Source organism: Agelaius tricolor, unplaced genomic scaffold (genome assembly GCF_023055355.1).
Source record: "Agelaius tricolor isolate 1412-34295 unplaced genomic scaffold, bAgeTri1.0.p SCAF_15, whole genome shotgun sequence".
Lineage (NCBI taxonomy): Eukaryota > Metazoa > Chordata > Aves > Passeriformes > Icteridae > Agelaius > Agelaius tricolor.
In genome coordinates this window covers 15,494,082-15,517,799 of record NW_027269275.1, presented here as the reverse complement: position 1 = coordinate 15,517,799, position 23,718 = coordinate 15,494,082, and the positions used below count along the sequence as shown (strand labels likewise).

Sequence of the window (23,718 nt, the reverse complement as noted above, 5' to 3'; positions counted from 1 at the left end):
TAATTTACAGGATGGTAGAAAAGCATCACTCAGGACACCTCAGTGGCAGAAAGCCTCTTGCTGCAGTCTCCCAGCACCCCTGGCCCTCTCAATGCCCCCACATCTGAATATTCACCCCAAGACCCCCAGCTGAAATCTCCAGGCTTCTTTGAGTCAACTTCTGCCTCTGAGGTGTAATGTTATAAACCTCTTGAAGCTCTTGTCAGCTCCTTGTTGCTTTTCTTCCATAACTGAGTGTTTCCTCCCAGCAAGTGGAAAGGGGTCTGATTTGCAGCAGCAAATCAGGAGGGTGAGGTTATCTCTAGGTGAATAGGTTGGAGTTCATGGTTAAACATATTTGCCCAGGCTCTTCTTCTGAGAGAACTTACCCCAAACTCTCCTTACTCCCAGCTATGGCTGCTCCCTCCTGAAGCTCTCAGCTCCATGGATGCAGCAGCAGGAATGTCCCAGCAGGGAGGGGATTCCAGGGGCTGTCTCCAGCCCAGAGGTTGCAGGCAGGCATGGCCAGGGCAGGCACGCTGGGCTCAGGGCAGTGGGAGCCCCAGGTTTTGGATACAGACCTTGGAGTAGCAGTCTGGTTTGGGTTGTGAGTGACCTTTGAAGATGATCTGGTCCAACTTCCCTGTCCATTGGACAAAGTTGCTCCAGGCCCTGTCCGACCTGGCCTTGAACACTTCCAGCATGGGGCAGCCACAGCACACTATTCCTTCCTTTTGTCCAATATGAATGTCCCTCTTTCAGTTTAAAACTGTTGCCCCTTGTCCTTACAGACCTTGGTAAAAAGCCTTTTTCCATATTTTGAATAAGCCCCCTGATGTATTGATAGGCCAGGTTAAGATCTCCCACTGCTGCATCTCTCAAGGACCATCCAGGCAATTCTAACAATGAGTTGTGAGCCAGGAGACCCCTTGAGATCCACCCCCTGTGTTTAAAATTAATCTTGCTTGTACCAGGACACAGTTTTAGTATTTACCACATTTTCATATAATGTATCCAAAAGCCATGGTGTGCTTTAAAAGCCATTTCCGTGATTGCTGCCCCATGTTTTAATTAATGGAAATCCAGAGGGAATGGGCTAAAGGCATTGTGGACACCATGGGGTGGGTAAATAAGCCACAGATATGACACTGCACAGGTTTCCTGCCTTTCTGTAGTTCACTTTGCACATTTCCTATTAGCTTTGCTGTGGACATGTAAGTTTTGCTGTCAGGCAGACCTCAAAATAAACTGGTTTTCCAGCGAGCGGATGTGCTTCCTCCTCCTGTTTGTCTGGTGTGAGCCTGATGTGGCAGGATGGGCACCCCTGGGACAGGGAGAGGGCTCCTCATGGGTCAGACTCCTCACTCTGCAGCTGCCTAAACCCAGTAACCTGCTGTGGGTTTTGCCCCAGAGATGCTGGGAAGTGCTGTGGGATGTTCCCTGGGGAGGGTGCTCAGAGCAGGCAGGACATGGTGCTCAAGTGCTGTGATGTGGGCTCTGGGTTGGGTCTTGCAGACCCAGGGCCCTTGGGCTGTGCTAGGGCAGAAATTCACAGAGGGGAAAGGCTTTGGGCTCTTCCAGATTGCAAGGAGGGTGAAAACATGGCCTGGAGGTGGGCCAGGACACTGCTGGTGGAGGAGGCTGCACGTGCAGGGCAGCCAGCACTCATCTGTGTGCACAGGATTGTGGCTTTCATAGACTCACAGCATGGTTTGGGTTGGCAGGGCCCTTAAAGCTGAACCAGTTCCACCCCCCTTGCTGTGGGCAGGGACATTTCCACTAGATCAGGTTGCTCAAGGCCTTTGTGGGGTTTTGGCTGTGCTTGGCAGAAAATGGTGAATTTTCTTCTTCCTTCTGACAAAGGAGCCCAAGGCACCTGGGCAGCCCAGCTCAGGGGTGATGCTGTTGAGTCAGGGACAGAAAGAAAGACTCCAGTCTTCAGGTGGATCAGAAGGTCCCTTTAGTGAAAGTTGTGGGTCTTTTTATCATGTGGCTCACTAAGGTGATCCTTGACTGGTCTCAAAGTAGAAGCATCTCACTCACACTATTGGCATACTTTGAACAGCACACTTTGGAGAACCATAACTGTAAACAATGGTTACAGAAAGAGAGATAATAATTGTTTTAATTCTTTTCCTCTAAGATTCCCAGGCTCTCCCAGCCTGGGAGAAATTGTCTCTGTTCTTTCTTGGACTGAACTGGGAATATCCACACAGGGGCAGCAGGGCTGCCCAGCTCTGGCCGGCTGAGAGCTGCTTCAGCACTGCCCCACTGAGCAAAGCAAACCTGGGCCCTGCCCTGGCTCTGGAGAAGCTGCTGCTGTCCCTGTCCCTTCATCACCTCCCTCTCCCCGTTCCTGTTTCAGTTCATGCAGCCCCTGGGCAGCAGGAGGAAACCCATCTCATCCTGGAAGAGATGGAGGATGGCCAGATGAATGAAGAGATGACAGCCTGGGCTCAGGAGGCTGAGCTGCAGGCAGATCCTCATTCCCTTCCCACCATACAGGAGGAGCCTCAGGAAGAAGAACCCAGGTAGGGGAAGGGAGATGCTGTTGATGGGCAGGTCTGTGTGCTCTCCAGCCACCAGTGTGGTGCCCATGGGAGGGGACAAGCCTGTCCCTGGGCATCCATCCTTGCAAGGGCTGGTGCTGGCAGCCAAGGTGCCTGTTTCCAAAAAGGAGGACATCCCCCAGCAGGATCCAAAAGGTGCTTGATCAAATATCTTTTTCTCCTGGTGTCTCAGGTTAGTGCAGAGCCACGGGAGCAATGCTCACAGTGCCTTGCAGGGGACAGGTGAGGGAGGCTCTGCTTGGGCTCCTGTGAGTAGAATTTGGCCCCAGGGCAAGAGGCTTTGTTCCAGCAGTGGTGCATGCAGCTGGAATGCCATTCAGAAATGGAAGCTGTCTCTGTATAATTCATCCTTGCTTCTGCCATAGAAACCATGCTGGGGTCTGCCCAAGGGCTGGGCAGTGTGTTCAGAGCTGGGGGGCTTCAACTCATGAGCTTCTCCTTTCCAGAATCTGTTTGTGCTCCCCAAACACTGTCAAGGGGGATGAAGAAAAGGAGGAGGAGGAGAAGAAAGAGGAGGAGGAGGAGGAAGAGAGGAAGAAAGAGGAAGAGGAAAGGAAGAAAGAAGAAGAGGAGAGGAAAAAAGAGGAGATGAAGCAAGAGGAAGAGGAGAGGAAAGAAGAGATGAAGCAAGAGAAAGACAGGAAAGAGGAAGAGGACAGGAGAAAGGAGGAAAAGGAGAGGAAGCAACAGGAGGAGGACAGGAAAGAGGAGGAAGAAGAGAGGAGGAAAGAGGAAGAGGACAGGAAAAATGAGGAAGAGGAGATGAAGCAAGAGGAGGAGGAGAAGATGAAGCAAGAGGAGGAAGACCGGAAAAAAGAGGAAGAGGAGAGGAAAAAAGAGAAGGAGGAGAACAGGGAAAATGGGGAAGAGGAGAGGAAGATAGAGGAGGAGGACAGGAAGAAAGAGGAAGAGGAGAGGAGGAAAGAGGAAGAGGAAAGGAAGATAGAGGAGGACAGAAAGGAAGAGGAGAGGAAGGAGGAGGTGAAGAAGAAAGAAGAGAAGAGGAAGAAGGAGGAGGTGAAGAAGAAAGAGGAGAAGAGGAAGAAAGAGAAGGAGAGGAAAAAAGAGAAGGAGAAGAAGAAAGAGGAAAAGAAGAAAGAAGAAGAAGAAGAAGAAGAAGATAAGAAAGAGGAGGAGCAGCAGGAGAGTGCAGAGTGAGTGGCTCCCGTTGCCTTTAGGGCTTTGTTGGAAACGAGCGTGATTGCAGCTTTTGTTTCAAGTGCGTTCACCAGCTGGAGAGGCTGAAACACCCACGGCAGAGCAGAGCTCCCAGCCTGGCAGGCTGGGCAGGGATGGCTGTGCTGGGCAGGGATGGCTGTGCTGGGCAGGGATGGCAGGCAGGAGGGATAGCAGCAGAGAGGGATGGCAGCAGAGAGGGATGGCAGGCAGGAGGGACGGCACGCAGAAAGGATGCTTTGGCCACCGGCTGCCCCAGGGCTCGCTGCTGACGCGGCACCTGGTGACAGGAGCGTCTCCTGGTGACTCGGGCTCCATCTCCATCGCGGCCGCCCGTAGCAACCGCAGCCCCTCCTGCGCCTTTGGGAGGCGGGAGCTGCCAGCTCCGGGAGATGGGCCGTGCTGTTTAAACCGTGCCCATTAATTCAAGGCACTCGAGATTATTTTGAGTGCTACAGAGCTGAATGTAAAGACAGGATTGTGTGTTGATGCTGCTTCATACAAGTAGGTACAATTTTTCATTTTTTCCTGTTGTAGAAAATAGCCGAGGTCTAGTGGAAGGTGGTGACTTTGGTCTGGATGCTATTGGGAGACATCTTTCTGCTCAGATTAGTAGTTTGCTCTGATTTCACATGAGATAAACATTTAGGGATTTATTACCTAGCACTACAATATTATTCTGTGTTAATTCCTCTAAAGTAGCTAGATTTTCAGGAAGGAGCTGAAAACACATGATTACTCACTGTTAAACCCATATGTTTGTATTTCATCAAAATCTGTTCCTGGAGCTTCATTGTAGAAACTTGAGCTTCAGTTGTGGGGTGAATGAGATGCTACTCCATCCTTCAATGTGTTTGTTTACTGGGAAAAGAGAGACCAACAGGTCTCCCTTGGTCTAGTTTAGGAAGGAAAGATTTTTTTTTTTTTTAGTTTAGATTTTCTAGTTTAGGATGGAAAGATTTGTGACCACATTTGAAGGGAGCATAATTTCAAATATGAAGGGGGGAAATTATTCAAAATAACAAAACAAATATTTTCATGCATTTAGCTGTCATAAAATTCTCATTATGCCAAATCCCTGCTTTGCATTTCTTGCCAGGAAAGAGCAAATCAAGAGGTAAATGCACAGAGCAACATTTGAGGTGCTTTTATTTCAGTTATGAAGTTATATTAAAGCAACAAAATCAGTCTTGAGAGCCCCTTTGTCAGAATGGTGGAGCTGAGGCCTGTGCTTGCTTAGGAAGGAAAATGAGAATTATGTGTCCTGGTGGTGTCTTGCACAGGCAAACGTGGGATTTGAATAGTGCTTGTGGGAAAGCCTTACTGGAAATTAGATTTTGGCTTTTTATTTGTCCCATTTTAATTATATGAGAAATGATGCACAGGAGGAGAAACATTCTGCCTGGATCTTTCTGCCTGTGCAGGTTTTGCCCATGCCCATGCAATGCCCTGATTTATTTATCACCTCTCACCTGGTCTCCCATGCAGTATTTTTTCTCTCCCTTCCAGACCCCTGCTGCAGCCTCCTTGTCCCCCTGCTGATGAGGATGTGGATGAAGCCTGCCTTGCCCAGGAGGCCCTCAGGGCTGAGCAGCTGGAGGAAGTTGAGATAAGTAATCTGCAAGGTGCCCTCGTGCAGGTACAGCACCGCTCCCTGCTTGGCTCCCTGCACTGGGCTCCTGCTCTGCCCGGGGGCTCAGAGCTTCTCTGAGGGATGCAGTGCCCTGGCAGGAGCAGGCTGGGCTGGGCACAGGCCATGCTGCCCACCAGGGTGGCCCCATCCCTGAAGCTGGGCCAGCAGAAGTGGCTGTGGGTGGAGGGAAGGCTCCTCTCACCCTCCAGAGTGGGCACTGAACAGGCTGAGAGTCTGAGCAGGAGGGACATGGGGCAGCCAGTCAAGCTGCAAAGGCTGCTCTTGCACTGACAGAATGGGCTTTTTCTCCTTAAAATGGCTTTCTTTTTCATTTTGAAGGTGGAAGAGGAGACAGCTGAAGCTGCTGAAACTGATGCTGAAGGTACAAGGTGTATGGTGCCAGACTGGGATGGAGTGAGGCAGGGATGGGGGGAGAACCCAGCTTCTCCTCTCCTGCTGGCAGGGAGCAGGGAGCTGACTTCTCTGCAGCCTGCAGGGCCAGTCAGGGCTGTTCACAGGGCAAAACATCCTGTGGGCACAGCACAATGGCAATATTGGCATTGTCTGGAGCTAGCTCTGAATGTACAATGCTTAGTCCTGTTGATTCAGCAATCCCTGATATGAAATAAGGGTTTCTCCTTCAGCTGGAGGATGTACAGGGATAAAAGGTATTTTCTCTACCATTTTTCTCCCTTTGGGAAATAACCAGTGGCATAAAACACATTTTAATATAACATTTTAGGAAGCAACAGTTGGTAATGAAAATTAGGTGGTGAGTTCCCATTGCAGCCTGACTGAGCAGAGGCACATCCTGGCAGAACTCCACTGGCATCAGGAAGTTGCAGAGGGAATGGCTTGCCCTCACCCCTGAGATTCTCTGCATGCAGCCCTTGCAGAGGGACAATGATGCTGGAAAATGCTGATTTGTCAGGAACTGTAGTGATAGGACAAGGAGTAATGGGTACAAAGTGAAAGAGGGGGAATGTAAGTTAAATTATTAGGAAGAAATTCTTCCCAGTGAGGGTGGTGAGATACAGAAACATGTTGCCCAGGGAAGTTGTGGATGCCCCAAGCTCAAGGCCAGGCTGGATAAGACCTTGACCAGCCTGGAGTAGCAGATGTCCCTGCCCATGGGACACGACCTTTAATGTCCCTTCCACCCCTTCACCTTCTATGACTCCATGAAAAACACGTGCTGGGATGCCCAGCACTGCCACCAGCCCCTGTGAGCAGCAGCAGCAGCCCCAAACCCGGGTCAGCCCCACATCCCTGCCGTGCCACATCCCTCCCTTCTCACACCACTCTGTTCTGTTGCAGCTGCAGATGCCTTGTCCCTTGCTTGAAGCTCCCAGCAGCCGCTAGCAGCATGGCCAGGCGGGCCCAGGACGTCGAGCTCTTCCAGCTGGTGCATGACAAGCCCTGGGCTGGCAGAGCCCCCCCCCCTGCTGGCCACGGGGCTCTAGAGCAGCTGCCCAATGTCCCCAATGTCCCCAATGTCCCCAATGTCCCCAGCTGCCGAGTCCCTGCTGCCACCCCTGTCCTTGCCACCAGCAAGCTAAAGGCTGGAGTTGTCAACCCCAATTTTTGCACTGAGGAGCACTCCCCACTAGGTATTAGAGATGTTGGCTTTGATGCCTTGTGTAGCTAGAGGGGTGCAGGGGGGGGTCCTGGAGTAGTTGCTTTTTTTGTTGCTTTCTGGGAGGGGGGGGGAAGAATTAAAAAAAAAAAAATAAAAGCATGCTTCATGTTGCAGCACAGAGGCTGGGGAACAAAACCCACGTGTTTGTCTGCTTCTGCCTCATCACTATGTGCCTTTTTAGCCAAGCCTAGAGAGTGTCTGCAAATGCTGTGTGTTTAGAGCTGCTCAGAAAAGCTCTCCTGAAGGAGCTGCAGGCAGAGGGTGCAATATCACCACACACAGTTTTCTCTCCAGCATTTGTGCAGCCTGCTCATGCTAATGGGAGAGGAAGGTGGAGGTTTGCTGCTCATGGCTTTCTGCCTTTTCTGCAGCTTTGCTTTGCTTTGTTTTTCACCAGCAAGCTGAATTCTGCTGCTTTTCCTGACATGCAACAGGATTTTAACTTTGCTACCCAAACAGGCTTTTTCTCAGGCATTTAATCCAGCCACACTGATCCCCTAGCTTCACATCAGTGTGAGGTAGGAGGAGGTGCATGCGGTCTCTCAGATGTGTGAAAAGAAAGAAATCCTGCAGGAATTAATTTTATTTTGTTGAATAGGTAAGAGAGACATCACACTTCACAGCCAAGTGACTGTGGGGTCTGGCCAAGGTAGCCCCAGTGCCTTTCTCCTTTGGACAACTGGCGTCTTTCTTTACCCACTATAAACATCCAACCTTCCTGCTTCTGACCTTGCCTGTGGCAGGAAGCAGTTATTACCTCTGCAGAAGAAAGAAACCATAAATGCTTATTGAAATAGTGCCTTATTCTGCATGAAAAGCAAACACTGTGTGGTTCAGGGCTGTCACAATCCATGTGTTTGCATTCAGAAGAACCAGGAGAATCTCTACACCCTGGGAGGCAGGTTTGCTCCTGGAAATCCTGGGTTCCTGCATGGCACCTGCAGCTGGGAATCCTAATTTCCATGGTTTTCCAAACCACAGGAGCCCAACACTCAGATGGAGTAGCTGCAATCACTGCAAGCTGGGCAAGCAGAAGGGCAGCAGATGGCAGTTCTTAGACTGTTAAAAACCGGGGAAAAAAAAAAAAAAAAAAAGATAAAGAAGTGCTCCAAATGCTTAGGAGAAAGGAGAGCCAGGCAAGAAGGGAAGGGAGGGAGAAGGAGAGTCCTTCCCACACTCTGCAGGGCCTGGGGGCAGCTCTGGGCTCTGGGGAGCCATCCTGGCTGCAGGGGGGCCCTGTGCCCCCCTCACCTGCCATTATTGTCCTTCCCCACGGAGCAGGTCATCCCCCCACCGTGGAGATCAAGGATGTGGACAGCCCAGAGCGTGCTGTGGAGATCCACGGCACCTATGGAGAGCTGCCTGCTGCCGGCGCTCCCAACCTGCTGGCCGTGCCCGGCGCTGCATCCCCCAGGTACGGCTCTGCTGGGGCTGCATCCCCCAGGCACAGCATCCCCCAGGTACAGCATCCCCCAGGTACGGCTCTGCTGGGGCTGCATCCCCCAGGCACAGCATCCCCCAGGTACGGCTCTGCAGGGGCTGCATCCCCCAGGTACAACATCCCCCAGGTACAGCATCCCCCAGGTACGGCTCTGCAGGGGCTGCATCCCCCAGGTACAGCATCCCCCAGGTACAGCATCCCCCAGGTACGGCTCTGCAGGGGCTGCATCCCCCAGGCACAGCATCCCCCAGGTACGGCTCTGCAGGGCACAGCATCCCCCAGGTACGGCTCTGCAGGGCACAGCATCCCCGAGGCACAGCATCCCCCAGGTACGGCTCTGCAGGGGCTGCATCCCCCAGGTACAGCATCCCCCAGGTACGGCTCTGCAGGGCTCAGCATCCCCCAGGTACAGCATCCCCCAGGTACAGCTCTGCAGGGCTCAGCATCCCCCAGGTATGGCTCTGCAGGGCACAGCATCCCCCAGGTACAGCATCCCCAGGTACAGCTCTGCAGGGTACAGCATCCCCCAGGTACGACTCTGCAGGGGCTGCATCCCCCAGGTATGGCTCTGTAGGGCACAGCATCCCCCAGGTACGGCTCTGCAGGGCACAGCATCCCCCAGGTATGGCTCTGTAGGGCACAGCATCCCCCAGGTACGGCTCTGCAGGGCACAGCATCCCCCAGGTACAGCATCCCCAGGCACAGCTCTGCCCAGCACAGCATCCCACAGGTACAGCCCTGCTGGGCACAGCATCCCCCAGGTCCAGCATCCCCAGGTACGGCTCTGCCTGGTGGTCCCAGCTCCCCCTGAGGCTGCCAGCACAGGAACATTTATTATCCACATTTTTCCATGTGGAGATGCTCATTCCCAGCAGATTTGGAGAGTGCTGTGTGTGCAGTGGGTGTCACCCCAGTGCACAGCAGAGGAGATGGCCAAAGCCTTGCCTCTTGTTTACATTTTTAAATTACATTTTGTTTAAAGCTTCTGTGGTCAGGGACAGCCCTGTCTGTGTGTCCTCCTGGAGATGGGCTGAATCCCCAGGCCATGGGCAAATCCCATTTGTCTCTGTTCCCAAATTTAGAGCACAGAGGGTCTATGTGCTCGATATGAGCTTGCATCTTAAAAATAATCCATCTTCTTCTTGTATTTTTGCTGCAAGGGTTTGCAGCATGTCCCCCCTGGGTTTGAGCTTTCAGAGGAGTGGTGGAAACTCCATCCTGCAAAGTGCTTCAGGCCAGGTTGGATGGGGCTTGGAGCTACCTGGTCTAGTTGGAAGGTGTCCCTTCCAAGCCACATCATTCAGTGATTCTATGCTTGGAGAGAGGGAGGATTAAAACTGAGCTTTAAAATTTAGGCTGGAGGAAGCTGATGGATTTTCTTCTGTGACGGCACTAGGCTTTTTTGAGGCTCACCCTTGCTGAGGATTCAAAATAAAAGCTAAAGTAGGATTCTTTTCTGTGCTGTAATCCAGGTGCTGTAGTCATTCTCACTTAATAGTTTGGATCTTTTAGTTTTTGCTCCTGGAGGAGCAAAAAAAAAAAAAAAGCAAAAATGTCCACAATCTGGTTTGTTGAACAGCTTAAAAAAATGGCAAAAATGTCCACAATCCCGTTGAACAGCTAAAAAAAATGACAAAAATGTCCACAATCCATTTGAACAGCTATTTATACTGGGACAGCAGAGCCCAAGGCTTCATGTAAAATACCTGCAGTGAAAATATTGCCAGCATTAAACATATTTGCAGTTACACATGTGAGCATATAAACCCTTCTGCTGGGTCTCCAGGGAGTGTCTCAAAACAACACTGGGTATTTTGAAAAGCAAGGAACTCCTGTTCTCCTACATAAAGAAATAAAAATTAATTCTTGTGAGCCAGAAGGAAAATGCTCATGTCCTGCTGGTGTTTCCAGAGGAAGAAGACATAACTGCACTGAGCAGTCACCCAGCATCTCTAAATCCCTTCCACTGGCCACAGCCTGGAGTGATTTCCTACATGGCTCTGGCAGGGCCCATTTCTTGGGAAATGAAGGTTCATCAGTCTTGTTCACCTGCTCACCTCCCAGCAGGACACACCTGGGAGCCAGAGAGGCTGAAGGTGGTGGGTTCCCAGCATTTGAATCCCATTTGACTCCCATTTCTTTGGGAGACTTGTGCTGGCAGGATGACCTCCCTCAGCACCCTGCCTTCTCCTGCCCCACACACAGCACTGAGACATTCTGTGCCATGGCCAGTGGGATCTGCACTTGTGGTGGCTGGAGACAATTCCCTCATCACAGCTGAAGTTCTGGGCTTGCCTGCCGGTTTGCAAACCAGTCTAGATTTTTGCTGGGAGTGCTATCTTCATATTCAGCTTCCCTTCTGACACCTTTTGTGCCCACATGTAAGGAATTCACCTGAGAAACCCATCTGTGCCAAAGGGAGCCCCGGCTGTGGTAGGACACAAGCTCTGGGTGCTCTGACATTGCATTTTCCTTGCCCCTTGAAGTGCAGTGATGTGGAGCTGTGGCACTGGGGGCAAGCACAGGATGATGCCTGCCCTCTGTGCCTGTTGCCAGCCACCCAAACTGAGTTGGAAAATGGGCCAGGTGGCTGCATGTGCATGGAGCCAAGGGCTCCCTGGTGCTCAGGGAGAAGCAGGGCCTCAGCAGGAAAGGAGCAGGGGGCTCACTCCCAACTACCCCAGGCAATGGCAAAAATTAGGGGAAACTGACCCCAGTAGGAGAAGGGGGAATGGAAAACAGGTCACACCTGGGAGGAGGAGGAGGAGGAGTGAGAGGAGCCAAGCCAACCCTTGGTCTCTGTGTTTGTGTCTGCAGGAGGAAGCAACTGCTCCCAGAGGATGCTCTGGACAAGGGGCTGGTGAGCCAATCCCCCAGCCAAGGGCTGGGCTGGGACCAGGAGCAGAGGGAAAGGTGAGAAATGGGCCCAGGGGCTCCAGATCAGCCAGGGGTTCACATCCTGGGGTTCACATCCTGGGGCTTGGGTGGAAATAGCAAACACCCCAAATATCCTTTGGGATACCAAAGGGAGAGGGAGCCATGCCAGTTTGTGTTCTTCTCAGTACACAATGCCCAAACAAACACAGGTAAATCCTAATTCAGATGCTGCAGGTTAGAGAATGGGTGATGACTGGGTCATGGTTCAAGGCCAGGTTGGATGGGGCTGGGAGCAGCCTGGTCTAGTGGAAGATGTCCCTGCCCACGGCAGAGAGGCTGGAACGAGATGAGCTTTAAGGTCCCTTATAACCCAAACCATTCCAGGTTTCTATGACCCTGTGAACCTGCCCTGGCCTTCCCTTTCCCTTCTAACTCAAACCATTCCAGGTTTCTATGACCCCAATAACCTGTCCTGGCCTTTCCTACCTCCATGCAATGCCCTCTGGTGTCCCCCAGCCTCCCTGAGCGCATCGGCTCGGCCTCGAGCCTGAGCAGTGCCATCATCAACACCCGGCTCCAGGAGCTGGTGAGGCTCTTCAAAGAGAGGACTGAGAAGGTGAAGGAGAAGCTGATTGACTCTGATGTCACCTCAGATGATGAGAGCCCCGTGGCATGTGAGTCCAGGTGGGGCTGGGAATGTTTCCCTGGTGGGTCCCCATACACGCCGTGTTTTCTGGGAGGCAGCTGTTTTATTAACAGTTCAAAGACCTTAAGAAAAACTGGCATAAGAAGATTTTTTCTTCCCTTTGAAATAACTGTGTGGCCTCTCCCAGCTCCCACCAAGCCAGCACCTGCAGCAGCAGCAGTGCCTGCCCCAGGAGGGGAGCTGGAAGGGGACAAACCTTTGGGGGATGACCACTACTGCGAGATGCTGTGCTGCACGTTCAAGCGCCGGCCCTGGCTGGAGCACCTGAAAAGTTACCAGTTCCCCAGCAGCATTGACCCCCTGACCAGTGAGTGATGGAGCACAGCCTGGGCTGGGGGCACGCTGGTGGGACTGGGGAGAGAGGGTGATGGGGTGGGGGGAGAAAAACTAAGCAAGAAGAAACTTAGTTTTTTCACTAAAGCTCAGATTTTTAAATTTCTCTGCAAGGCAAAGGCTTTCCTAAATAATTCCAGCTGTGGGTGTCAGCAGCAGGACTGGGCATTCTGCTTTCCTTGTGGTGTGGATACCCTCCCAAAAAATTAAAACCACAAAAGAAGATTCTGTGTGGCCACCCCACTGAAGCCCAGCTCTTTCCTTAGTCTTTCATATTCCTCAGTCCTTTGGAAGCCTCTGGGCTCAGGCAGCCAGCCACTAGCTCAGCATGGCTGGAGGGTAAAAACAAAAACAGGGAAATTGCAGTTGTGAGAGCAGAGCAAAAGCAAATATAGCTGAATGAGCAAAGTTAGAAGAAGCTTCCTGCTAAAACGTGGTATGTTCTGTGACCAGGGGTGTTCACTCTGTGCTAGAGATCAAACACTGTCACCAAGAGGCTTCCTGCAGGTTTTCCTTTGTGCTGAGGGCAGGTCAGGGGATGGAAGCTCCCATCCGAGAGGTGGGATGTGTTTCCAGCTGATGGTGGTGCTGTTCCCTGTGTGCAGATCTGATGTACGTGCTGTGGCTGTTCTTCGTGGTCATGGCCTGGAACTGGAACTGCTGGCTGATCCCTGTCCGTTGGGCCTTCCCCTACCAGACCCCAGCCAACATCCACTACTGGCTGCTGGTGGATTACCTCTGTGACCTCATTTACCTGCTGGACATCCTCATCTTCCAGACCCGGCTGCAGTTCGTGAAGGGGGGAGACATCATTGTGAGTGGCAGGGCACTGCATCCAGCACTGGGCACCAGCTGGGGCACCCCCACCCCATCACCCTGAGGGTGCTGCTGGACCCTGAACTGAGCCCTCTCACCATGGCCATGGCCGTCAGGTGCTGCTGGACCCTGAACTGAGCCCTCTCACCATGGCCATGGCCGTCAGGGCTCTGTCCAGTCCCAGACACCACGAGCATCTCTCCTGACACTGACTGGATAAGCCAGCAGTCTTTTTATCTGCCCAACACACTGTTTTCCCCTATGAAATCAGTTCCATCCTATCCAGTACTGTGTGGCATTCCTGTTGCTGGGCAGGGATGCCTGCAGGGTGCTGCTCCAAGGGGTGGCTCTGCCCATGGTGAGGGGCTCACTGACTGGCCCTGGCACAGCCGTGTGGTGCCAACCTTGGGCATGGGTGTAACAAACTCTGGGGTTAATTTTCAGGAGCACACCAGGCAGGATGTGTTAGCAATTGCAATCTGAACACACAGATCACTCCCTTGAGATAAGGGAAGCCCTGGATTTCATTTCCATATTCAATTAAACAAACTGAAAAACCACACCTTGAGGGTGCAGCCTTCCCATGCCCATGCAGATGCTCAGACAGGCAGTTTCCCCTGCAAATGCTGATTTTGTGGTGCTGGCACTGTGATGTGCTTTTCCTGGGATGCAAAATCAACACAGGATGTCCCAAGGTAGGATGGGAAGATGGCATACAGCCAGGGCTTCTCTGCTTGCTCTTCTCCCCTTTCCAGGCACAAAGGGAGCATCTTCCCTGTGGTGGTGCAGAGGAGGAAAGCCAGGCATGACCACACTGGCCCTAGCTTTCCTTTCTCTAAGCAATAATCAATATTCTTCTCTCTCTCCCCTTCCTGTTCCCCCCAGACTGACAAAAAGGCCATGAAAGAGAACTACCTGCGATCACAGCGCTTCAAGGTTTGTCAGCACTGTCCTTATTCACCTGAATCTTTCCCCTGCCCTGTGGTTTCAGCCCCACCTCAGGGCTCCTGCAGCTCCCCACAGAGGTGTCTCCCTGTGTGGATTTCAGATGGATGTGCTGTGCCTGCTGCCCCTGGATTTACTCTACTTCAAAGTGGGTGTGAACCCCCTGCTGCGCTTCCCCCGCTGTCTGAAGGTGAGCCAGGGCTCACAGAGCCAGAGCAGCACAGGGCACAGAGGGGTCCTCTGCTGCCTGGGTGAGCTCTGCCTGCTCAGACCCATCCATGATGACAGGAGGATTACAAAATGGAGGGGAGTTTTGTCCCAAAGGCTTTGCAGGTCACACACTTAATTTCGATCCTAAACCACTCACGTTTGACTAGAAGGGCACTGAAGGATGGAGACAAATCTGCCTGTGGCAGTCCATGCTGCAGAGGGGCTGCAGCAGGGAAATGAGGGGGGTTTTATGGGGAGGGGATTCTCCCAGGGGAACCTGGAACCTGCAGCTCTCCTTCTCCTCCCAGTACATGGCCTTCTTCGAGTTCAACAACCGCCTGGAGGCCATCCTGACCAAGGCATACATCTACAGGTGAGGGTCCTGGGGGGAAGGAGGGAGCGTGGAACTGCTCTTTGCCACTGGGGAGGAATGTTCCCTTCATTCTGCACTGTTCTGGCCCTTGATTTCTTTCCCTGCTGTGCCTGGGCTGGCTGACATGGACTTTGGCTGATGTGGTGGGACATGAGGCTGCCAAAGCCTGCATGGGTAGGAACACCTCTCTCCAGCCCACAGGGACAGGGGTGCTGGCAGTGAAAGAGAGCCATCAGCAGATAAACTGCTTTTCCTGGCACTTCTGGAGCTGCAGGAGGCAGCAGCAGGGTTGGGATGCTCTGTCACCTGTATGGTCACCGCTTCAAGGCCTGGCAGGCCTCATGTCCCTTCCTGCTCTCTCCTGGGTTTTTCTGCAGAGTGATTCGCACCACTGCCTACTTGCTGTACAGCCTGCATGTGAACTCCTGCCTCTACTACTGGGCATCAGCCTATGAAGGACTGGGCTCCACCACCTGGGTCTATGATGGGGAAGGAAACAGGTACAGGCCAGGGCTGGGGGTCTCACACATCACAGCCTGCTGGAGCTGGAGCAATAGGGAGGTGTTGGGATGCAGCTGGATTCATGAAAACCCCTGAAGCAAAGGGTTGGGAGTGCCAGGAGATGATGTGGAGCCAGGGAGAATGGCAAGGACAGCAGGGATGGGATGTGCAGTAATACACAGTGCTGCAAGATGAGGCTGCAGCTGGGCAGAGGTGGAAAGCAGCTGCAGGTTGAAGGGGCTGGGATCCTGGTGCTGGGAAGCAAAGAAATGCTCCCTGGTCAACCAGGAGACATTCAAAGCATGAATCCTGCTCCTGTCTGTGCTGACTGTTGCCAGGCTGGGATGGAGGAGGGTCCCTGTGTGTCCCTGTGCCCTGTGCCAGGCCCCCCAGACCTGTGGGTCTCTCTCAGAGTGTGAGATGGGGACAGTGGCCAGCCCTTCCCCTCACCATGGCAATACCTGTGTTAAATGTCCTCTGTGCAGTCAGTGATTGATGCCACAGGCAGAGTCCTTGGCTCACAAGCTGAATGCCCACACCTGTGGGTGCTGCTAGAGAGTTATTTTGTATGATGCACAAATCTGTGTCCATCTTCAGGTGGAAACAAAACACCCAAGGGAATGCCCAAGACCAGGGAACCAGGAATTCACTTGGCTTCTCTTAAATGCTATTCCAACAATTTGTTCACAAACATGTTTTTCCCCCTGATCATTTCTAAAAGTGTAAATTTGGCTGAAAATATGTTGCTGCTTTATGGCAGAGGAGCAGAAACCCAGAGTATCCAGAGCTGAGCCTCCCAGGTGGAGGTTCCTGGAGGGACCATAGGTTCCCCTGCTCCTGTAGCATCTCCAGAAGCACCTGCTGGTGTGGTGGGGAGTCTGAAGCCCTTCAGTTTTTCCTTTTGTCATCCATAATTACTCTCAGCAGGCTCTGGCTTGCCATGGCCAGAGGCTGTGAGCTCAGTGCTGAGGGGTGAAACAGAAATGCCCTCAGAGCTGCCTCCTCTCCTCCCTTCTCCTCCTCTCCTCCCAGCTACATCCGCTGTTACTACTGGGCAGTGAAAACCCTCATCACCATTGGGGGCCTGCCAGACCCCAAGACCCTGTTTGAGATCGTCTTCCAGCTGCTGAATTACTTCACAGGGGTCTTTGCTTTCTCTGTCATGATAGGGCAGGTGAGTTGGAGTCAGGGGGGATTTACAGCCTCAGGTGGGGGTGGTTTTGGTGGGTTTGATCCACAGGTTTGCCTCTCTGGGTTTGTTTTCCCCATGGGAGGACAAAAAGGGTTTGGCAGATGCTGGTAGGGCTCAGCTTACGTCCTTAACCTGCTGATGGATAAGTGACAGCAACCTAAAGTTCTCCTCCACCTCTTCCTTTCAGATGAGAGATGTGGTTGGTGCCGCTACTGCAGGACAAACGTACTATCGGAGCTGCATGGACAGCACCATTAAATACATGAACTTCTACAGGATCCCCAGGGCAGTGCAGAACAGGGTGAAGACGTGGTACGAGTACACATGGCACTCCCAAGGCATGCTAGGTGAGATCCAGCCACTGCAGGGCTGAATGCTTGAATCTCGTGTTTTATCTCGTGTGGTTATTCTGCAGAGCTGAAATGTTACTGCCAAACAGCACTACAGTTTGGGGGTGGAGGGTGGCTTATTGTAATCTTCAGTGTAGGGGCTGGTTTGCCCGCCCATGGAGCTTACAGACTGCCACTGGGTCACAGCAGCACTTTGGTGACCTGGCATCACCCACAGCACATTGAGTCCCGTGTCCCAGGTGCCCTGGAGAGAGGACAGTGACTGTCCATCAGTGGCCAGAGTGTGCCCAGCAGCAAAGCCTCCAGCTCACCCTACAGTGAGTCATCAGGCAGGACCAGAACCTCTGTGCCCATCCTCCTGGATAAGGAAAATGCTGATTTGGGCTTGGTGGTCTGTTTCTGAGAGCCATCAGGGCAGGGATAATGCAAGGGTGATTTTCCATCACACTTCAGATTTAGACCTGCAAGTTGCTGGGTGGGCAGAGGCTCCTGCCCTCTGCCACCACAATGTGGGCTGCTTCCCCACTGCCCCACGAAGGACACATTCCCAAATCCAGCGCTGGAAGCAGCCACTTTTCTGTTCTGTCTCACAGATGAGTCAGAGCTGCTGGTGCAGCTGCCAGACAAGATGAGGCTGGACATCGCCATCGACGTGAACTACAACATCGTGAGCAAAGTGGCCCTTTTCCAGGTACCCTCTGCAGCACAGCCCTGCCTGGCACAGCCTGCCATGCCAGCACACACTGAGGCTGGCATGTTTTGGCTCTGTTTGGGCCCAGGGCTGTGACAGACAGATGATCTTTGACATGCTGAAGCGGCTCAGATCGGTGGTGTACCTGCCCAACGACTACGTGTGCAAGAAGGTAAGGGGATGCTTGGGAGTCACAGCCAGGCTGTGCAGGGCACAGGGAGAGCCAGGCCTGGCCCATCACCCTGCTGAGCCACCTCACAGGGAGGGAATTTGGAGCAAAAACACCCTCAGTGGCAGGTGGCCTTGTACAAAGCAGTTCTGAACAGCAGGGGAAAGCTTGTTGGGTGTGGTGGTGTTCATAGGGGTCCTAGGAAGAGGGAAGAGATGAGGATCTGACTCCATGTTTCAGAAGGCTTCATTTATTATTTTATTATATATATTATATTAAAACTATACTAAAAGAAGACAAGAAAGGATTTCATCAGAAGGCCAGCAAGCAAGAAGAAGAATGATAACAAAAGCTTGTGTCTGACCGAGACAGTCTGGACAGCTGGGCCGTGATTGGCCATTAATTAGAAACAACCAACATGGACCAATCACAGATGAATCTGTTGCATTCCACAGCAGCAGATAATCGTTTGCATTTTGTTCCTGAGGCCTCTCAGCTTCTCAGGAGAAAAATTCCTAAGGAAAGGATTTTTCATAAAACATCATGGCTACAGTTGGGGTCTTGGGGATGCTGAGATGAGGATGCTCAGGGGTGAGCACCATCAAGATATTTTGGGAGCTTGGAGAGGGCAGTATGGCCATGGGGATTCCCAGCAGGGTGCTCCTTAGGGCATCCCTGAGGTGTCCCTGTTTCTGGGCACCCCAGGCAGCTCCCCCTTCCTTGCAGGGAGAGATCGGCCGGGAGATGTACATCATCCAGGCGGGACAGGTGCAGGTGCTGGGGGGACCCGACGGCAAATCCGTGCTGGTGACTCTGAAAGCTGGATCTGTCTTTGGGGAAATCAGGTGAGAGAAGCATTGCCAGGGAGCTGGGGAAACACAGCCTGTGGGTGAGCAGGGTGGGAAGTGGAGGGATCAGCAGCATCCCAATTAATCTTTGTGACTGAGAGCCATGAATGCTGGGCAGAGGCTGAGACACAAATCACAGCTTTCCTGCTGTTTCTGTCATCGTGTTGTCTTCTGCCTGGGGAGCTGGTGATGGTAAACAGGGGAATATGGATGGAGGAATGGGAAAATTGATCAGAAAAGGTGTTTCACAAATACAGTCTCCCAGCCCTTCCACGGGAATGAAAAGCCCTGCACCGGTTGGTAACACAGCAATACTGCTGCCTCCCCACAGCCCAGTATTGTGTAAAACGCAATATTTAACCCTTCAAACCCACAAATAATATTTTATATAGTACTCCATGCAAGGTTTCCCTTTATCATTCTTTAAAAACAGCACGATAAATCCCATCAGGAGTGAAAATTAAAGTCTGAGTCCCCTGAAAGAGAGAGGTGCAGACGTGTAAAGGAGATTTGCAGTTCCGAGCCTGTCAACAGAGGTGTTGATGTCTCGCATTGTCTCTCCCAGCCTGCTGGCAGCAGGAGGGGGAAATCGCCGCACAGCAAACGTCGTGGCCCACGGCTTCGCCAACCTTTTTATTTTGGAGAAGAAAGACTTGAACGAGATTTTGGTGCATTACCCGGAGTCTCAGAAGCTGCTGCGCAAGAAAGCCAAGTGCGTGCTTGGGCTGCTGCTCTCTGGGGTGTAAAACCAGCAGAGCCGGGGCTTCGCAGTCTCGGGGGGTTTTTCTCTCTGTGTGAAGCCCTGGGATGCTCCTGTGCGGAGCCCCCGCTCCCGCCGTCCCTCGGCAGAGGGCACCCGGCCCCCGGCGCTGCTCCGGAGCCTCCGCCGGCCAAAATCCGCCTGGCACAGCGGCCGGAGCTGGGCAAGGAGCGTGGCCAAAGTGCCTTCGCTTAAAAACCCCTGTAAAGGTTCGGTTTGGTTTTTAGCATCGCTTAGATTTGTTGTTCTGTCCTCCCTAAGACACACAAAGCTCCTTGTTCTTTTAACGCCTGGGTTCTCTGCATTATAAAATCCAGCTAACAGAATGCTCCCGGGCTGACATCACCTCTCCCTTTCCGTGCTGCAGGAAAATGCTGAGAAGCAACAACAAACCCAAAGATGAGAAGGGAGGCCCCGGAGATGCCCTGGTCATCCCCCCGAAAGCTGAGACCCCAAAGCTGTTCAGGGCTGCCCTGGCGGCCACGGGGAGGATGGGGGGCAAGGGGCCCCTGGGGCGGCTCCGCTGGAGGCTGCGGGAGCTGCAGGAGCTGCAGGCGATGCAGGAGGCGCAGGCGATGCAGGAGGCGCAGGTCAGCACGGGGAGCACAGAGATGCGGCTTTGCTTCCCTTGGTGCCAAAAGTGCCCTCCCCACCAGCTCTGGAGTGGTTCAGGCGCCTTAGAGGACCGAGCTCAGGATGTTGGGGTCTGTCAGAGCGTGGGCAGACAGGAAGGGGTGACCCAGCATCTTGCACAGGGCTTTGGTGGAGTGCCAGTGTCCCATGTTTTGCTATACAAAAGGGAAATACATTAAATTTTTGCCTGCCTGCGCTAAGCCTGAGTCCAATTTCTAGCTGGGCTATAGCCATAGATGAATGAATGTCTTTTCTATCCTGCAGAGACAGGATAATTAGTCATAATTAATAATTATGATTAATAATTAATCAATTAATCAATGTACTGGCACCCACAGCCCAGCTGATGTCCCAAATCTTTCCCCAGGTGGCCAGGACAGGGGTGCCCACAGCCTGCAATGCCATCCTGCCACCTCTGCGGGAACCCCCTTGCTTTTTGCCATGGGCAGCTGAAAAGGAAAATGGCCCTGTCCTTTTTTCCCCCTTTTTTATTTCCAGCTGTCTCAACTAAACTTGTAAGGAAAGTTTTGTCTCCGTGCAGCCCCTGCTGTTGTTATTCTCAGCATGGAGCCAGGCACACTTATCACATGTGGATGTGCACAGGGAGGGCAGTGACCTTGAGGCTGGGTAAACACCAGGCTGATGCCAAGCACAGCTGCAATTCTGCAGCCCTCCAGAGGCTTGAGAAGCTTCAAACCATGTGGTGTTTAACATTAATCCATGACCAGCAGTGAGCAGTGGCAATGAGGGCTCTGAATGAGGGAAAAGAAGCCCTGAAACAAGTGCTGAAGGGTGAATGAACTGGGAACTGACCCGACTGGTGGGTGAGCAGGACCTGCTGACATCTCTCTCCTTGGCACATCCCTGGGGCTGGCCTCGAATGCTCCCCTCCAAAGGAGGACAGGGCAGGCTGGGCTGCTCCCTCACAGCAGCTCTAGGGCCAGGTGTGGCCAAGACCAGCCCCTCCAGAAGCTTCAGGAGCAAACCAAGAGTTAGTGCAGAGGTGGGAGAGCTCTGCTGTGCTCCTCTCTCTGTGCTGCTCTAGACAGGCAGGATGGAATCCAGCAGCCCCTCTTGCAGGGAGCAGCTCTGGCATCAAGCTGGCATCCCAGGGTGGAGATCCTGTGGTGGAACCACAAACTCCTGTCCAGCTTTGCCATGTCAGGGGTAGTGGGCAAGGATCTGCTAAGGTTGTTTTTGCCTCTTTTTTAACTTTTCATTGCAGGGTTCCAGTGTCAGCCCAACCCCACCGAAGTCACCAGTGCACCAGAGATCTCCTGTCACATCCCGCAGAGCACAAACCCGCCCGGGAGAGGAAATATCCTCAGAATCTTCTGATCATTCAGTCACCATTCGTGTGATTTCCACAGCAAAAGAGGATGAGGAAATCCTTGCTGCTGAGATTTCAGAGAAAGATGAAAAGAAAGAAGAGCAATGAAACAGCAGCAGGGCCCAGGGCAGGCGTAGGAGTCAGGCAAATGCCTGGGCCAGCAGATTTTTGTTGTAAATGATTTCCATGCAGTGGCTGTAGGTTTTGCTATGTGCTGTGGGTAGGATCTGCCTCTTTCTTCTGCCCAGACCCTCAATCACTGCTGATAAAACCCTCTGCCATTTGACCCAGAACCATGTAAGGTTCCTCCACTCTGCAGATCTATTGAGCACCTTTATGAATTCCCCACTAAATCTCAGGTCAGCCCTCTTGCTTTGAAATCTGGCCTTGTGGAAGGAGAGCTATGTAAAAATTGCTTTTTATGGCGCTGGATGGTTAATGAGTGTTCAGACAAAGCATGAAGAGTTATTCACCTCTGACAGCTGAGTCACCACTTGGCTAGAAACAACCAAGGGGAAAAAAAACACAACAAGGTTTCTCTGTTGGGCTCCTCAAGGTTGACAGCAGCAGTGGGGAGTGATTCATCTGAAAAGGATGTGGGCTATGCTCACAGGCCAAGCTTGATTTGCTCACAGATCAAGCTGTGATGAGAATGCCAAGCTCTGTCCCCAAGTGCACAGACTGCAAGATGCCTGAGGGTCCCCTCGTGGTGCCAGGACCACCTTGGCTTTGCCACTGGGAAGAATTCCTGCTGGGAAGGTGGTGGGCTCTCCATTACTGGGGGCTCTTTTGGGGAGATTTGATGAGCATCTTTCAAGGATAGAGAAGCACAATCCTGGATGAGATGGATGTTCCTGGAGTTCTTTTCCAAACTTGGGATTTTTCTGTGCTGCCACTGCTGGCAGTGATAAACAGAGAGCAGGAAGGGAGAAGCAGAGTTGGCTCCCAGCTGAGAGGGGAAAGAGCAGTGTAGAAAGAGCCCTCCTGTCCCAGACAGTGCTTCAGAGTCAGCTCTGAGCCTGCCATGTGCCCTCAAGCATGCATGAGCATGCAGGGGCTCCCCTGCACTCCGTGCTGGACCTCAGTGGCATCCTGTTATAGGAGCCCCTCGAGCCAGGTCTCACCAGCTCTCAGAGGTCTATAACACTCCCAAGATAGCTCAGCTACCTTTGGAGGCATAAAAATCAGCAGGATGGCTTCTGTTGCAGTGTTGGAAACAAAAAGGTTTAATAAAAGGCAAAAAAAATAACAAACAGAGAAAAACCAAGCCAGGTGCAAGAGGTTCTTGTTCCTCATAAAACACCTCACAAGAGCAATTACTTTCTCTGTTCACTTCTTTTTCTAGTCAATTGCCCAAGTGAGACTTTTTGGCTTCTGTCCAATTAGCTATCCTTGAGTTTGGGGTGAAGTCCCCTAAGCCCATGAGGTGGCTTTTCACCTCATTGAGGAGAGAAACTTCTGGGCTTCTTTCCTTTTTGAGGGGACAAAGGAAAATTTTGCCACTCCATCAACAGGGGTCACATTCCCACAGCATCCCCATTTCCAGCAGGCAATTCCCAGCCCTTCAGCCCCCTCAGGCTGGCTGCTGGCCACATTTCCCAGGGGAGAGAAGCCACCCTGGTGCTGCTCAGCTCTGAAGTCATGAAGCCACTGTCCCACTGTGCTGGGGCCGGGTGCTGGAGGGGAAGGCAAACACCTGCTCAGCACCCAGCTCATGGCTCAAGGTGCCCCAGCTCCCTCCTCATCCTCCTGCAAGGCAGCGCCCAGCAGAGTGAGCTGAGAGGTGGTGAGGAGCAGTGCATGAGGTGGTGCTGGGTGAGGTTTGCAGATCCTCCCCAAGGTTTTGGCTGTCCATGTTCCCACAGAGGGGAGCCACTTTCCATCCTCGGGAGGAGAAGCTGGGGCAGGTTTAGCTGCAGGGAGCAGCCCTGTCACCGTGGCCAAGGCGCTCCCCAGGTGTTCAGCAAACGCAGGGAGCAGTGCTGCAGGTTCCACAGGTCTGGCTGGGACACAGGGAAGGGTGGCAGGGCTGCTGGCACCCCCTGGCTGATCCCTCTTCCCATCCAGGGCTGACCTTCCCCTCCTTTGGGATCTCCTTTTGCTGCTTTTTCCTCCCTCTCTTGCAAAGTGTATGGGTTTCTGTGGCAAAAAATAAAGGCAGAATAGGTGTTAGCATTAGTTAATAATGCCTTGCTTTCTTTTTAAACAAATTTAATGAGCTCCATTGTACTGCAGGAGGGTCTGAAGGATCACATTGCAGGGGAGGGCCTGCACTCACCCAAACCTCCCTGAATATTTCTCATCCTCAGACATTTGCAAGTGGTTTCCTGCCAGCTAGAAGATTTTGATGGGGAGTGAAAAGTTGTGGGTTTTTTACACTCTTTAAATATTTATATAATCAAGCCAGGAAACGTGCAAAAATCGCACTGGGGCTCTGATTTACTTCTGTGATTTAATATTCTTTAGAAAAAGCATTTAAATAAATAGTGGGCTGTAATTGCTCTCATAATTCACTGTATCTACAATAAACACCATGTAGATTACCA

At 52.3% G+C, this 23,718-nt stretch overlaps 1 protein-coding gene across 1 annotated transcript in view; it reads left to right on the top strand.

Moving 5' to 3' along the window:
- The window catches only part of CNGB1 (cyclic nucleotide gated channel subunit beta 1), a 30,817-nt gene extending 7,099 nt beyond the window's left edge, over positions 1 to 23,718 (top strand). The window contains exons 13-33 of the mRNA XM_071440707.1: positions 2,345 to 2,510; positions 2,996 to 3,703; positions 5,235 to 5,364; positions 5,698 to 5,740; positions 8,279 to 8,411; positions 11,256 to 11,351; positions 11,832 to 11,989; positions 12,149 to 12,328; positions 12,960 to 13,168; positions 14,056 to 14,106; positions 14,219 to 14,305; positions 14,634 to 14,698; positions 15,076 to 15,198; positions 16,232 to 16,373; positions 16,579 to 16,738; positions 17,335 to 17,432; positions 17,521 to 17,604; positions 18,328 to 18,446; positions 19,015 to 19,161; positions 19,577 to 19,799; positions 21,068 to 23,718. Of these exons, the coding sequence (XP_071296808.1) occupies positions 2,345 to 2,510; positions 2,996 to 3,703; positions 5,235 to 5,364; positions 5,698 to 5,740; positions 8,279 to 8,411; positions 11,256 to 11,351; positions 11,832 to 11,989; positions 12,149 to 12,328; positions 12,960 to 13,168; positions 14,056 to 14,106; positions 14,219 to 14,305; positions 14,634 to 14,698; positions 15,076 to 15,198; positions 16,232 to 16,373; positions 16,579 to 16,738; positions 17,335 to 17,432; positions 17,521 to 17,604; positions 18,328 to 18,446; positions 19,015 to 19,161; positions 19,577 to 19,799; positions 21,068 to 21,280 (3,335 nt within the window). The 3' untranslated portion in view covers positions 21,281 to 23,718. The remainder of the gene's footprint in view (positions 1 to 2,344; positions 2,511 to 2,995; positions 3,704 to 5,234; positions 5,365 to 5,697; positions 5,741 to 8,278; positions 8,412 to 11,255; positions 11,352 to 11,831; positions 11,990 to 12,148; positions 12,329 to 12,959; positions 13,169 to 14,055; positions 14,107 to 14,218; positions 14,306 to 14,633; positions 14,699 to 15,075; positions 15,199 to 16,231; positions 16,374 to 16,578; positions 16,739 to 17,334; positions 17,433 to 17,520; positions 17,605 to 18,327; positions 18,447 to 19,014; positions 19,162 to 19,576; positions 19,800 to 21,067) is intronic.